This window comes from Halichoerus grypus, chromosome 2 (assembly GCF_964656455.1).
Source record: "Halichoerus grypus chromosome 2, mHalGry1.hap1.1, whole genome shotgun sequence".
NCBI classification, from domain to species: Eukaryota; Metazoa; Chordata; class Mammalia; order Carnivora; family Phocidae; genus Halichoerus; species Halichoerus grypus.
The window spans coordinates 50,372,959-50,389,765 of NC_135713.1; the positions used below are offsets into that span (position 1 = coordinate 50,372,959).

The window sequence follows — 16,807 nt, forward strand, 5'->3', positions numbered from 1 at the left end:
AGACTGCTGAGAACAGCTGTAGAGGCCTCACACAATTTGTCACCATGTGTTTACTGAGCATCACCTCCACACCAGACACTGCGGTGCACACTGATAGAGCTACTAAGCACAGGTTGTACACTGCACAACTCAAGAAACACCCTTCATTCTGTAGTTGTTGTAGATTTATAGGTTTATCATGATAAATTTCTGCAAATGATAGTAAGCTGTCTGGAGGAGGGGCTTTTTTTTCTAATTTGCACAAAGGCACTGTTATGGGCTAATGGTAGGATACAAGGATGAGACAGATGACTCACATTTTGGTGAAAATATTCAAGAAAGTAAATAAATAATTACAGTTAGTAATAAGTCCCATGAAATAAACAATGGGCTGATAAATAAGAGATGGTGGTAGAGAACATGGTCAGGGAAGGCTTCTCAGAGGAGGTGACATATAAGGGACATCAAAAGGTAGAGAAAAGAGTTGGGAGAACATGGTTTTGGGCTTAGGGAATAGTACGTGCCAAGGCCCTGTGTCAGGACAGTGCCTGAGGCCAGTAGTTTTCATTCTTGTTTCTTTGCCTAAGGTATTGGTGTTCTTGTAAAAGAGTGGTAGGGGCCAAAGGCCTCCATCCCGGTATTAGCCTTGAGCCACTTTACACTTATCTTGGAGTTCTGCATAAAATTTTGTTCAAAGAGAGGACAACAAAATTTGAAAACTACCAATGTCATCCAGTCACCCTTGTTCCAGTTGGAGACCAGGGACCAAAGAGTAGAAGGGACCTGCCCAGAGGAAAGAGCCATAACATCAGAGCCATACTGAGAGTCCAGGATTCTGATTCCTATTCTTTCTCCTTCTACCAATTCATGGTACCCAGGCCATACAGCTAAGAGCTGAGAGCCAAGCTGAGATTTTGTCTTTAGACAGAGCCTGTCCTTTGGGGCTGCTAAGCTTAAACACCATGCTGTATTCCTCAGCAAATTAAAAAAAACCACCACATATTTGCTGTGCAAAATTAAAGAAAATCAATATATCAGCACCAGCAGTGAATGGCTTTAATTCTCTTTAGCTGGTTGCCTTGTGGATTTAAAGTGGCAACAAAACAGCAGGAGTGAGCAAACTCTGGGCTTATTAATCAGACTCAAGTTGCTGTAGTTGTGAGGGGGGTTTCCACAGCAATGAGCACAGACTGACTGCGTTCATCAGCACTGTGGCCTTCCCACCTGCTTCAGGCTCACCTCATGTCAGGGGTCCTCAGACCTCCCTCTTTTTCCACCTGCTCCTCACCTTCTGAGATCCCTCTGTTTTTTTGGTAAATGGTGGGCTCACAGGGAAGGCAGTATGGTGTAATGGTTGGAATGTGGTCTCTAGAGTCAGAGCTTATCTCTGTAGAGACTTGACATTGGGTTACAAGGAATTAATCTCAGGAGACAAATGACCTTGGGTGAATTAATCCCTTTGTACCTCAATTCCTCATCTGGAGAATGAGAGATAACAGTTGTGTATGTACACACAGTACTTAAATTACTTCCCTATACACGGTAGGGGCTCAATAGATGTTTGCTGTGAGGAGCACACACCTTTATGTTGGATCTCTTCCTTCTGGGAGGCTCACTTTGGTCTTTTTGGGCCTTTGACTCTGAGGTGCTCCTATTTTGTTTATCCATATTATCAGAGAAGAGAATATGACTCTAGGTCAGTTGCTTCCAACCAGGGGTGATTTTACTCCCCAGGGGACATCTGGCAATGTGTTGAGAAATTTTGAGTTGTCACATCTTAATGGCATCTTGAGGTCAGGGATGCTGCTAAACATTCTACAGGCAGCCCCCAAGCACAAAAAACAATCTAAAACAAAATATCAACAGTGCCAAGGTTGAGAACCCCTTGCTCTAGATAACTATACTAAAACAATCAGTACCATTTTTGTACACACTTTTTGAGACCTAATATGTGCCAGACACTTTGTTAAGCCCCTTTCACAGACAATCTCATTTGACCCTTATAACCCTACAAGGTGAGAACTATTAGTCCCCTTGTGTTGAAAGCTTAACCAACATACTCAGGAACATGTAGCCAGCCAGTAGATTTCACCCCCAGGCAGCCTGACCCCTCAGAGTCATGATTCACTCTCTCCCAAATTTGTCCCCTCATTTACCATGCTCATCACTCACTCAGAAATTTGCTTCTGATCAGGCAGAGAAGCAAACTCCAAGCCCATGTGGGATTTTTTGGTGAGGTGGGGATTGCTTCAGAGTTTATCTTTAGTAGGTCTATCAGATGGCATTGAGCTCCATTGCCAAAGACCCTTGGAAAGAGTCACCTGAACTGACGAACACAATCCCCCTCCACCAAGTTAGGGAAAGCTAGCTAGACCGGGACATTATTTTTTTAAAAATCTGTTTTTCTTTGACAGTTCCAGAAAGTGAATCTTCGGGTAGACTGATGTTTAAATGCTCTGCCATGTCCATCAAAAGTGGGGTTCTATGAATTCCCAAACAAATCAAATCAAAGAAAAATAACAAACAAGCACAATATTGCAAGATGTCCTAGTGAGAGGGAGACGCAGGAAAACATAATCTAGGGTCTTCCACTAAAGGTAGACACTCCAGGGAGACTGTGTTTTCTCTACAGAGGAAGAAGTCTGCAGTTGTTGATGTAACAGCTGAAATTTATTGAGCACCAACCGAGTGCTGGGCTCTAAGTACTGGATAGATAGCAGTCCCAAGACAGCCCTCTAAGACTTCAGATTCATTGTGAGAAGTGCTGCTTTTTTTTTTTCATCAGAAAGCAAAATCAAAGTGGAAAGCAGAGTTAGAGCAAAATGAATAAATAATATACACATAACTGCAGAAGCAGCAACTAAAACCCACTGAGTGCTCACTGTGTTAGACATAATTTGTTTCACGTGTTGGGTCATTTGATCCTCATGAGTACGCTATGAGGCTGAGCCAAATGTTCTTCCCATTTGCATAGATGAGGAAATGGAGGCACAATTTTCACAAAAAGGTGGAGTTGTTAAGTTTGGTGAGATTATTCCTCAGGCTCAAGAAAGCACTCTTCATCCTGCCTTTGATTGGTGTCACAAAACCATCAAAGGTGAATGAGCACGAATCCCTCTTTTGTTCAGATGACTGATGTTAGCTTGGAGTCTAAGTACATCTCTTGTGAACCAAGTAAGCTGCTGTGATTCTCACTTTGCTTAGCTAAGAAATAGGAAGTTTCTTGTACCCCTCAGAACTGCTGTGGATTCCCACTGACTGAAGGTGGATCTGGAGGGGATGCGGGAGGGAGGATAAGGGGAAGGCACAACATAAGTCAATGACCTGCATAGATGACGATGCCAACAGCCACCTCAGTGTTTCTGATGGTGCAGCCTCGAAGCAGAAGACTCTCACTGCCAAAGCCAGTCCTCGTCTGGTCAGGATGCTCCCTGGGGATGAAGAAATACTGGGAGTGGTTTGGTGGTCATTTCATGCTATCACTGGGTAGTGTCACAGAATTAGAAGTGATGAGCGGATACGATCCCTCTCCTCCCTCTTTTTCAGAAGAGCAATGGGTCTTATTAACTCGGCATCTGGTCTCCGGGTTCAAGTACAACCTTCATTGCTCCTGGGAGGCTTGTGTGTGTGGGCTGGACCATTAAAGGGGAATTATCCATCCCTATGGAAATCATCATTTATGCACCTCAAAGTCAGAGCTCTGCTGAAAAAGCGTTGGCTTCAGTTTTCTCACTCAGAATGGTTTAGTGTGTGGGAACTGGCTTCTGGCCCTACAAAGGCGGTGCTGTGTTCCCTCAGGCAGCGTTCCCATGCTCACTCTCACCTGGTTGCTGGGACCAGACTGCAGAGTCTGACTGCGCAAGTCCGCCGAAGCCACCAGACAGTGCCCCCCTCACACTGTGGGATGACAAGGCTCCTCTTGTTGGGAATTACATCTCTCACTTGCCTCTCTCCTGTACCACCCTCCTCTTGCTCCGTCCCTCGTGAGATAAACAGAGCTCACAGGAGGCGGACGGCAGCCCTCTGTGCCACACGTAGGAGGCAGCTCCTGAAAGCTGAGCGTTTTTTCCTTGTTCTAGCCTCAGGGCATTGCAGTTTTCCACCTCACACCAGAAACTTCTGAGGCCAGCCAACACCAGTTATTACCTGGGGTCTGACCCTTACTCCATCCTGATAACCTTCCTTTGGGATATTTGAGACATTTAAATTCAAATATAACTTCCCCAAAGCATTAGGGAGAACAAAAAGAATAACAATCTGAACCCTTAGGGCTTTTCTCTTTTTAGTTCTTCAATACTTCATTTTTCTAGGTTATAATTGTTATAATTGTTTTCCATTTACTGACTGAGTTAATCATCATGACAACCTTGGAAGATAGGTTATGTTATCATACCCACTTTATAGACTGGGAAACTGAGGCAAGTTCATAGAGCTAGTAAATGGCAGAATGGGGATTCGAGTCCACAAAGTCTGGCTCCAGAGTGCTATACTGCCGCTCAATATGCCTTTTCATACCAATTATTCCTTACTGTGGTTATAAACTAAGTTTGCTTGTATCATTTTCTTTGATTCTTCATACTTCCGGGAAGTCAGAAGGGTGATTATCCTTCTCGTGAAAAAGATGAAGCCCAGAGAGGGTGAGGTTAGTGTCACTAACCCAGAGAGGAGAGTTTTCTAAGGCCGCACACCTAATACATGGGACATCCTAGGACTCGGAGACCCAGGCCACAGACAGCAGCTGTGTCATGTGGTTTTCACAACACTAGGCTTCCCAAAGTAATGCCTCATTAACTTGCAATGAATCAGAGTCCTTTCCACTTGCAGTTCTTCTGACTCTAACAAGAAAATGTCTGACAGCTGACTTGGGATGAACCAAATGTCGGGCACAAGGGATGGCCTCTTTGCTGGGGCAGGTGGCAAATTCTACCTGAACAGATGCCTGCCACGAATCCTCCTCTTTGCTAGGAGCTCAGGCCCTTCTCTGCCTGGCTCCATCTGTGCTGTCTGTGCATTTTAAAATAATTTGTGTTTAAAAGCCACTATTTATCTCATATTGTTCTCATCCTTTCCCCTCTCATATTGTTCCTCACAATATGGGCATGAGAAAAATGTGGGTGGAGAGAAAGCACAGACATCTGCCTTCCAAGAAGACTACTTAAGTCTCATTCCAGACCCGATTGGTCGACAGGTCACCTTACCAAGCTGAGCTCTGTTCTGCACAACAATGCAAAACATACTGGGGCTCCAGTGGGAAGACCTGGATTCAAGTCCTGGTATTGGCTGGTACCTCTTGTGTGCCTTTGAGTATATCTGAAAGTCTTAGATCATCCCTATCTGGAAAATGGGGATCATAATAGTCACTTCCCTGGGTGGTTGTACAGAGTGAAAGAGATGATGTTCCATGTAAGTACTCTAGAAACTGTGGAAGCACTGTATGAGGGCATGTATTCTCATCATTACCATCGCTCCTTTTTGGTCTGTCTTTGCATTAAGACCAGTAGTCTGATGTGGGAGCAGAATTACAGTCAAATTCCCAGGTCAAACTAAAGTTGAGGCATAAGAACACCACTGATGACAAGAGCACATCCACCATCGACCGTTTACTCTGTGCCAGTTGCTGTGCTGTGGGCTCTGCATCTGATAAACTACCAAATTCGTAGAAAACACAAGTCCTATGATGTAGACCTTATAAGCTTTGTTTTACAGATATGACAACCAAAGCCCAGAGAGGTTAATGAATTTACTCAAAGTCACACAGCTTGTAAGTGATAAAACCTGATTTCAAACCCAAGTCTGTCAAACTCAGAAGTCCCTGTTCTTACCTGCAATGCAATACAAGCTCTTTTAGAACACTGACATCAATGAAATCTTGCCTTTCCTGAATCAGAGTGTGGTCATGATTTTGATGTTATTTCACCAGAGGTTTAAAAAGAATTAGTAAATTTAAGCCTGCAAGATAATTAACTGCTGCTCTGGCGCCAAAAATAAATAAATAAATAAATAAATAAATAAAATAAGAAAAGTTTCCCAATGTCATTAGATTTCTTTAGCATTTCTTTACATCCTCAAGACCCGGACACTTAACTCTTTGGCCGTTTCAAGAAAAGATGTGTTCTAGCTACAAGGGAAAATAGTTACCAGCAGCACAGGGGCATTAGATACTTACATATAACCTTTAAATTTGTTGAGGTGGTTGTTGGGTTTCTCACACACGATGGTGTTGCAGAAATGTTCGGGTTCGAAGTGTACATCCTGTGAGGGAGAGAAACACCAGGAAGTCATGAAGTCAGAGGGATCTAGTTTTAATAGGATCACTAGGAGAGCCAATAACTGTTAGAACCATCACAACTAAGGCAATCCCTGCTTTGTCACATCGTGATAGTTATAAAATGTTAGAAGAAAAGTGAAATCCTCATTAAGAAGGAGGAAGCAGATGCACTGAAAATGCTGGAAAGTTGGAGGCACGGCAGAGGGAGCCCCCTGCCTGGCCAACAGTTCTCTGGCAGGTCTGGGTTTGAGTTTCCAGATCAGTGCCATCCAACAGAACCTACAGCAACGATGGAAGTGTTCTAAGTCTGCATGTCCAATATGGAAGCTCCTCATCACCCGTGGCTATTGAAATGTGGAAGTATGGCCAAGAAACTGACTTTTAAATTTTATTTAATTTTAATTAAACGTAAATACCTACATGTGGCAAGTGGCTACCACATTGGGCAGCACAGACATAATCAAAAAGAGGTTACAAATCACACAACCTAGAGATAATCAGAATATTCTTGTGTATATAATACTTGTAGGGATTAAAAATATATATATAATTAAAAAATATATAAACACCTACATGTATGTATGGGTACACATACATTATGCATTTCAAAAAATGAGGTGGTATTCATATAAATCGGAAATTTTTACATGTAAAATTTTTATACATGAGTGAAACCTGTTTATTATAGAAACCTGTTATATGAATGCCACCATATTCATTTCACCATTTCACTATGGCACATTTATATCATCTCAATTTGTTTTTCTATTATGAACATGCTGTGGAAATTGTAGCTAATAAAACACAATAAACAGCATATATTGTATTCGTTTCTGCCAGATGCTGAGAACTTCATATATATTATTTACTTTTAAGCTAACAATTATTCTATGAAGTAGAAATACTAATTATCCCCTCCTTAGGGATGGAAAAACCATGGCTCAGAAGGGTAGGCAGGCTACCCATGGCCGCCACAGGACTGGGATTTGAATCCAAGTGTGACTAGAGGGTCCCCTGTCTTTTACTTGCACAGCACGCTGCCCCCCAGCGAACATTGCTGTAGCAAAGTACTTCAGACACATGCTTGGCTTTTTCTCCATGATTTCTCTTTTGTTAGGTATCTAGGTGTATAAAATCTTACAGTCCAATGGGGGAGGGGCACAAATGGAGGTGGGGGAGATCTACCCACATGGGTTAATGCTCCTCTTACCTTTTGAGCCTCAGTCTCCCATCTGTAGAATGGGGCTAACTCCACTTTTCCTGTCTATCTCATTTGTGCCCCAGCGGACAGAATCCGTGTGGAAAGTTTTAGCAGATGTAACATGCTATGCAGTAGAAGGAAGGAATGCTAAAGGTGGGGTGAGAAATGGTTTCCTGGTAGAGCTTTTGAATGGGGACTGAATTTATCGCTGAAAGTTTCAAGGTACAGCTGTTCAAAGGGGCAAATTGATTAGAAAAAATGATAGCATTCTGGCTTCGTATAAATATACTGTCCATTGGATCTGTGGGGGCGCCAACATAAATAAACTCTCCACTCACTTGAAATAAATTACCCATCCAGGAGTTTCTAAAAATATGGCCCTTTTCTCTCCAGGTATTGATTCTTTCAGGGACAAACACTTGCCGAGTCCTGAGATGATGACAAATCACACTGTAATTTGTCAGCTGCTTTCATGCCCCTGATTAAGCCGTGTGCTTCACTCCAATCCATATCACTCGGCTCATTGCAGGCTTTCTAAATCCAAACTCATTTCAGATATGAGTGGCAGTGGGTCTCAGAGCTAATGATCCTGCTGCAGCGAGTGCTGGGCGTCTGTTGAATCATACCCCGCAGATGCCGGCAACGTGAGGTTGGCCTCTCTTGTCCCTGCGCTGGGGCTTCCCAGTGACCTTCTTCCTCAAGTGTCCCTTGTTCTCATTTTCTTCTGGGCACTGGCCTTGGGTCCTCTGTCCATCTCCCTCTTTTCCTGAGGAGGTGAACTCACCCTTTCTAGCTACCTGTCCCCTGGGCTCCTTACTTCCCTCCCCAAAATGGGCTGTAAAGAGGGGCATGTGGGTCTTGCTATCTTCAAAGATAAGCTCTCAGGATTGCTTGCTTTGAAGGACTTACTGTAGCCACTCCAGGGAGCTGCTAGGAGAGCCCAAGGACAGGAGGGCATGGGGGGAACTGCCAAACTCTACAAGGTCCTTATTTTAGCCTCATTCAGGAGTTTCTGAGACCCTTCTGATTCATTACAGCACAGATTTTCATAGCTTGTGGACAAAGCCCACCTAAACATTTCTTTCTGACTCAGCCCTTTACCTAAGAAAGCCCCACTAATAAGCAAAAAGGCCTGGGGAGCCCTCAGGGTCCAGGAAAAGATAGCCCCTTCCCAGAGAGGAGTGTGTGTGTCTCTGCAGCTCTTCAGGCCAGACCCACCTCCCTTGAACACTTACTATGTGTCAGGCACCTGTCATTAAGTTCTCACAGTAACTGTAGGAGATTTTGACAGATGGGCAAATAGAGACTGAAGTAAAGCAATTGTCTCAGGATTGGTAAGTAACCCCCATGACTGCGGTTCACATCATTGGAATCCAAAGCCAATTATCATCATCGTTGTTGCCATGGTCATCATTGTTACCGTCATCAATACATTTAATCCTCTCTGTCCTCCTGTTTTTTATTATTATTGCTTCAGCACTTACTGAATGCTTGTTATGTGCTAAGAACCAACTAAATATTTTATACATGCTATTTCCTTTAAATCACATAATAACTCTATCAGGCAAGGGACTATTATTATTTTTTAAAGATTTTATTTATTTGACAGAGGGCAAGAGAGCACAAGCAGGGGGAGCAGTAGAGGGAGAGGGAGAAGCAGGTTCCCCGCTGAGCGGATAGCCCGATGTGGGGCTCGATCCCAGGACCCTGGGATCATGACCTGAGCTGAATGCAGAGGCTTAACTGACTGAGCCACTCAGGCTCCCTAGGCAGAGACTATTATTATCTCTATTTTACAAGTGAAGGAACTAAGGTTAAGGAGATCCCAAAGACCTACAGCTAGCAAAGTGAAAAGGTAGGATTTAACTGTGGGACTTCTGATGCCATACACTTTGCTCTCTTAAACAATGGTGTTATTTTGATGCACAAAGGAAAGATTCGTGTTTAAGATCTCCCCTTGGGAGGGGGGTGGAGGGATGAGGTAACTGAGGAATGGACATTAAGGAGGGCATGTAATGTAATGAGCACTGGGTATTATATAAGACTGATGAATCACAGACTTATACCTCTGAAACCAATAATACATTGTATGTTAATTAATTGAATTAAAATAATTAAAAAAAGATCTCCCCTTGGCTCTATTTCCTTCCCTGTGTTCTTTTTCCACTTTCCATAATCTAAGTACCTGATATAATAAATAAATTTATATATGTGGAATTAAAAAACAAACCCAAAAAAACTGAGCTCATAAATACAGAGAATGGATTGGTGGTTGCCAGAGGTGGGGGTGGGTGGAATGGGTAAAGAGGGTCAAAAGGTACAAACTTCCAGTTAAAAAATAAGTAAGTCATGCAGGGCAATGTACAGCAAGATGACTATAGTTAATAATATTGCATTGTATATTTGAAAGTTGTTAAGAGAGAACTTAAAAGTTCTCATCACAAGAAAAAAAACTGTAACTGTGAGGTGATGGATGTTAACTAGACTTACTGTGATTTCATAATATATACAAATATCAAAACATTATGTTATATACCTAAAACTAATATAATGTTATAAGTCAATTATATCTTAGTAAAAAAATAAGCAAGCCCCAGTGCCTAGAAATCATCATTATTATCATTATCAGGATCACCATCACCCTTCTTAATGTGGGTCAAACAAGGAAGATAAAAAATCTAAACTACATCATATTGTCATGCTGAACTTTGATTTGCCTCCATTAAATGTTTTTATTTGATTGTTTCTAAAAGACTTTTATGTTTTATGAAAGGTGTTTCTTATTAAAGGTGTTTCACTGGTTCACTCTCATCCTTTTTTCTGGTATCTACATACACATCTAGTAGGTAGGCAGTCAAGGCATTTCTAGACCAGGGTATCCCAATTGTTTGGCACTATTGACATTTGGGGCTGGATGATTCTTTGATGTTTAGCAGCATTCCTGGCCTTCACCAACTTCATACTAGTAGCACCCTCTCTTTCTGCCAGATGTGATGACCAAAAATGTGTACAGACATTCCCAAATATTTCCTGGGGGTAGAACTGAGAATTGCTCTAGGACCAAGTCCAGGCTAAGGAGATATAAAGTTGCCCAGATTAAGAACACACTCTATCCTATCTGTCCATCAGGAGAGGACATGATAGGATTTTCTTTTCTTTTCTTTTCTTTCTTTTTTTTTTTTTTTCCTCTTCAATTGGAAAAAAAGGTTAGATTTTATGACTGGGGGTTCCTAATGACTTGAATGATGAGAAATCTGCATATATCACTCTGTCCTATATATACTATAGAAACTATTGTATAAGCATGGTGAGGTTTCCTTACAATATATGTACCATGCTAAGGTTAAAAATAAAAGGGGATTGATAATGAAAAAAATGAATTCATTCCCTAAAATCTAGTAGAAAATATTTAGAAAATACCACAACTAATAAGCAATGCAATGTGTTATGTTTTCCAAGTGTATTTGCATTTTAAAGCAGGGTAACTTTGAAGGGTAGAGGTTAAGACACTACCTAGACTGGGACATTCTTTTGAGGATTTTACTATGTGTGTATGTGTGTGTGTATAAATATACATATACATATAAAAATATATATGTAAGTATATATATTTAATTTTTTTAAGCATTTAAGAGGTTTTTTTTTGCCACCTCTATGAAGCCTACCCAAATCTCCAGAGACTGTTTCACCCCAACCAATGAGAATTGTCCTTTTTACGTGCTTCCACACCACATTGCTTATGCCTCCATTAACACTTATGAATCTGTGTTTCCTCTACGCAACTGCCAGCTTCCTCTGGGGCGTCTCCCATAATGCCTTGTGGCAACAGGCACACCACCAAGATTTGTTGAGAGAAGGTTAGTCCTGGAGAGGGTGATGTGAGGAACATATATATTGAAAGGTGACAGATGAGGAGATGAAGGAAGACCTCTCTGTAAAGACTGCCCAAAACAATTAGGAAAAGCCCCAGTGACAAATCTTAACTTTGATTCATGGGAATAAGACTGCTTCCTGTAAGGAAATTCTTTGGCTCAACTTAAAAAAAAAAAAAAAGTAGTCAAAGAACTAGATCCTAACATTCCAACATGGGCCAGACTAGTCTCCCATTCACTCATTCATTAATTCATTCAGTAAAATCCATTCATCAATCAAACATTTATTGAATATCCATAATATATGAGCCATGGGGGAAGTAAGAGAGAATCGGAAAAAAGGGAGAGGTTTTTGACACAAATCATTTATTGCAGTGATAAAACAACTCAAAATTCCCAGTTTAGCCCAGGTACATCAATGGCAGTATCTGTAAAAGCAAAGGAAAGTGGGCCAAGTGCTAGTGTGTAATGACTCTCCGGGGTTAAGGTATCCTCACTGACTTATGGCCCAGAATCAACAAGCTGCATCCTCCGAGGGCCACCAGGAAGGCCAAGGTTTAGCAAAGAGGCTGAAATAGGTTCCAGTAACAAGAATGGGCCTTTTCCCCTGCCTCAACTTTTACTTTTCTAGGCCCTATTTTCCACTATTCTTCATAAATGAAGTTCAAGTTGATTAATAAATGTGATTACATAAATGTATGAATGATGTTTCGAAATTGTTTGTAGTGGGCAGTTCTCTTCTGGCTACCTACCTTCCAGTCTAATCCCTTTTCATTAACAACCCTTTGACTTCCTTTTGGGCTACTACCTCTCCTCCGTGGTTTGTAATCTTGATGGGACTCTAGGTCAAGATGCCCTGCCCACTAGACTCTCCCACTGTGGGACTTTGACTTGAGTGGAATGACTCAAGGAAGAAAAAACAAATAGATCATTAAGTAATTGTTGCTCCCAGTACTTGGCCACCGCACTGAGGCTTCCTGGTTCTTGTTTGTGAGCCTGGGTTTTCAGCTTTCCTTTGATTCTGTGAGCCATGCTGTGTGCTTCTTCCCCTCCACCCCACCTGCCCCTGCATTTTTGCAAGGATACTATTTTGCTTAAGTTAGCCAGAATCATTTCTGCTTCTTACAAATAAAGAAGTCTAATCAAAACAGTGACCTATTCAGTCCTATGGATATATCTTGGCCTTTAAAAGAATAATGATTTTTATTTATTTGGTACAATTTCAGTTCACAAAATGCTGTCCCTTATTGATCTGATTTTATTCAATCTTCCCAGCTCTCTTGTGAAGTGTTGAGGACAAGTTGGCCCCATTTTATTGGAGAGAAAATTGAGTGTTGCTTGTACTAAGTAGCTTGCCCAAGATTACACAGCTCATGAGCACCCAAGTTTGTCTGATTCTAAAGGTTATACATGTTCTTTGCTTGGCATAAGCATTTAATGCTGTCTGCCCACAGGAAAAAACCCTCTCAGCCTTTTTCATTCTTTCTTTGCAGGTTTTCCATATTGATAACTCTCTTAAACTTTTATTGCCAAGCTCAAGGGTTAAACCTCTTAAAGACCCCTGTGTCCACCACAGACCGTAGCAATCTGTCCTTCCTTGGGACAGACAATTCTTAATATCCATGCCATTCACTTGGAACTTGTTATATCTTATGCTTATAATTGCTAAATACCAAGTTGTTTCTATAAGCCAATTGGTAGATTAGACATTGCCAATTGTCTATAAATCCCTATATGCAGCAAGATGCTGTCCATAGACAGCATAAAAATAAGTCTCATACATGGTTTTCTAATTTCTTTCTTTTTTTAAAAAAAGATTTTATTTATTTGAGAAAGAGAGAGAGAGCATGAAAAGGGGGAGGGGCAGAAGGAGAGGGAGAAGCAGACTCCCACTGAGCAAGAAGCCTGATGCAGGGCTTGATCCCAGGACCCTGGGATCATAACCTGAGCCAAAAGCAGAGGCTTAACCCACTGAGCCACCCAGGTGCCCCAATTTTCTAATTTCTTTAGGAATTCTTGAGATCAGTAAACTACAAATCTAAATTCATAGTACCTTTTTGTTTTATTTTCTTAAATAATGCACACCGACAGGACAATTGCTTTCAATTGAGAGGGCTTGGGAGGGGTAAGGTTATCAAAGATTTTTGGTAGTCACAAAGGGTTTTTAAATCAAAAAAAAAAAAAAAAAGGTACCCATAGTCTTAAGTTCTTAGAGGACAGAAGTACATTTTAGATCACCTTGAAACCCCTCCATAGCTATTATGAAATATTCAAGAAAGATTCTGCTAATTGAAGAGAGAAATCAGCAAAACTCTTTCCTTAAGCACAGAATGTACTTATTTACTGAGTTTTTACTTTGAGCCTGTGAAAAAGAAGAGTTGAACCAGGGATTGGCAAGCTTCTGTGCAGCTCTCGCTCTGTTTCTACATGACCCTCAGGCTAGATGACTAGAAAAACCAGCCCATACCAGGGAGAGGATGACAAAGCAGAACTAGCTCATTCGTGGTACTCATGTAGGCGGAGCAAGGTTTCAGGATACACAGACCACACCCCCCCGGGTGGCTACACAGGAGATACACTGCATGCAACCTTAGGAGGATACTATTTAAAGTTTTGCCTTTTTTTTTTTTTTTTTTTTTTAAAGCTTATTAGTTTGGATAATGCCAGAATCAAATGTTCTTCACGCCCCAGCTGCTGAGCCAGGTGACTAAGGTTTCCTTCCTGGCATACGAACTAAACAACGCTCTGATTTCTGAGAATTCCATCTGAAAACTAATGACAGTTACCAGCATTCGATAACCTTCCTGCTCCCGGTCAGTCGGAGTTCTTTTCAAGATAAGCAGCAACAGAGTGACTGGCAGCTACTTTCCTTTCTGACTCTGGGTGAGGAGATGGGTCTGCATATGCAATCACCCTGGGTCTCCCTGCCTGCCCAAGAGATTCCCACTAAAACACACAGATTGGGCTGCAGGGCTGTAGGAAGGAGACTCTATCCAAGGATTCCTTACAGTCTTGTGTGGACTTTCTTCAAGTGGACGGATATTCTGATTCTTATTCAAGGCTAAGACTAAATTTAATCTTGAAGCTGTGCTATGACATTTTCTAACCTCTAAGGCAGGGATTTGGCATGCCGAGCAAATACTGGAAAAAGAATGACTTCTGTCATTCTTAGAAGGAACCAATTACTAATTATTGGTGGGATTTCTTGTTAATAATTGTCTTTGTGATTCCCTGTTAGAGTCTGTAGTCACAGCCTGTAGCTCTCCTGTTTAAACCTGAACCCCCAGTGCACACGACAGCACCCGACACAGAGGACATATTCAATCGATATTTGGTGAATGAACGAGCGACTGCATGAGGGAGGCCTGAAATACACATAGCTGTCACCAAATGGGCAGTGGTGCCTTCACAGACTGTTGCACAGACAGACCTTTTCTGCATACATTTTTCTGGCTATGGATTACTGAGACAAAAGAAAATGACATGAGAGCCAATGTTTTGTACCTTATGTTTTTGGCAAAAGAAGTCACAGAGAAGAGAGTATGAATTCCAATTTGAGAAACTTTTTATTCAGTTGTTCACAAAAGATAAGATCGTTATGTGTCACCCCTGATAAACAACAACAAAATGACCTAGCACAGTATCTGGCAATAACTGGACCTTATCAGATATTGGTTGGTTAAGTGAGTTTATTGAATGAACTATGGTGAGGTAGGCACAGTGGTTGAGAGTGACAAAAGTGGTTTATGGGAGCACAGAGGAAGGAGTGATTCACTCTGGGTACACTGCAGAGGATGTTGTGTAGGCAGAGATAGGGCAGATAGATAAGGTAGGTGCATGTAGCCCTGATGCATAATATATATATATATCTATATATATATCTATATATCTATATATCTATATATCTATCTATATATATATATCAGACATTTATTGCTGAGGTGCTCAGAACTCTCCTGCTCCATAGGCCAATTTCAACCATAAAGTCGAAGTAGAGGATGCCAATCTCAGAATCCTTTCCCTCTGGCCAGAGTTAATTGGTCTAAGGGTGGGTGCACAATACCAGCGTGGTCAATCAGTCTGTCCTTGGGATGCCTTTCAATCTAGACATCAGGAAAGGTTCCCAGTCCTTCTCTGCAGGTGAAGCTGTGAGTGCAGGTCTATTTGTGAGAGATGAAAGCCAAACATGGACAGAAATCCAGAACAAGAAATGAGGATTGCACTGATGGATTCTAAATTTCCGGTTGACACTACCCCAAGGCCCAATTCACCTTATTTTCTTTCAATAAATTCTCTTTCTGTCTAAGCTACTTTGAATCAGAGTTTGGTCACAGGCATCGAAAAGTCTTGCCTAATCCTTATACTAGATTGGTGTGGTTCTCCTTTGAGATATCATATATTTCCCACACTGGCCTGAAATACTCCCAATTATCCCTGGTGGTTATGACTGTGAAGGCCACTATTCAACAGTAAATATGTTACCGTGGTGTATGGAGAAAGTGGGAAGGAGGAAAACTTTAAGCTATCATCTATTAACAATTTGCATGATTATATCTTTCACATAACCTAGCAGAGCTTCCTCATAAGGCCCTGAAGGGACAAAAATAGAAAAAGACTTTTTAATAGAAGTTTCCAAATACTGCTAAACACTGGGAAGGGGAGGGGATCTCCCATGTTTCTGTGTGTGTGTGTGTGTGTGTGTGTGTGTGCGCGCACGCGCGCGCGCGCTGATGCTCTAGAACAACTCTGGAGGAGAGGGTCACCAAAAAGAGGTCAGAGGGCTATCAAAAATAAAAGTAAGTTTTTTTAGGGTTATTTCCCTCATAGTCTAATTATTATTATTGCAAATAATTATAACCCAAACTTGTATAGTTGCAGTATTTTCATATTTGTGAAAATTGTATTTATTTGAGAAATATACATGTAAAAGGATCTAAGAATCACTTCAGCAATGGGAAAAATAATCATGTACATCCGAACTGAGTTCCAATTTTGGCGTAACACTGCATTAGTAGGGTAATCTTTGACAAGATTTAATCTTCCTGAAATTGTTTCCTCATCTTGAAAATGTTACTAATTCCTACCTTTTTTACTTCCAAGGATTGCTGTGAGTGTCAAATATCAAAGGGGGTTGTGTAGTACAGTGGCTAAGGACTTTGCCTAATGTGAGAGAAGGGTTTACATATTTCATATTGATGAGGTTATGTAAAGACCTCTGGTCCTGAATTTCAAGTATCAGCATAAATCTTGATGTATTTAATCTTTAAAAAGTCCTAGTTGTGTCCATTTAAATGGCACGGAGATAATGATCAATCCAATAGCTATATGTACCTCCAACATGTACTTACTGTGATTTCTAAACACTATTTTCCATTGAAAGGGACTAGATCTATTGAAGACTATGGGGGTCATGAAAAAGAGCTCAGGAGCCAATTCGAAGAAGGTCCCACTAGCTATAGATGGGGCAATCAATAAAGATAACAACTG

The 16,807-nt window shown here is 41.3% G+C and overlaps 1 protein-coding gene across 1 annotated transcript in view; it reads right to left on the reverse strand.

Annotated features, from left to right (window-relative positions):
- Positions 1 to 16,807, reverse strand: part of ATP10B (ATPase phospholipid transporting 10B (putative)) — a 263,147-nt gene that overhangs the window by 72,070 nt on the left and 174,270 nt on the right. Inside the window, 3 exon segments of the mRNA XM_078066512.1 lie at positions 1,561 to 1,627; positions 3,291 to 3,410; positions 6,146 to 6,231. Coding sequence (XP_077922638.1) covers positions 1,561 to 1,627; positions 3,291 to 3,410; positions 6,146 to 6,231 — 273 coding nt within the window.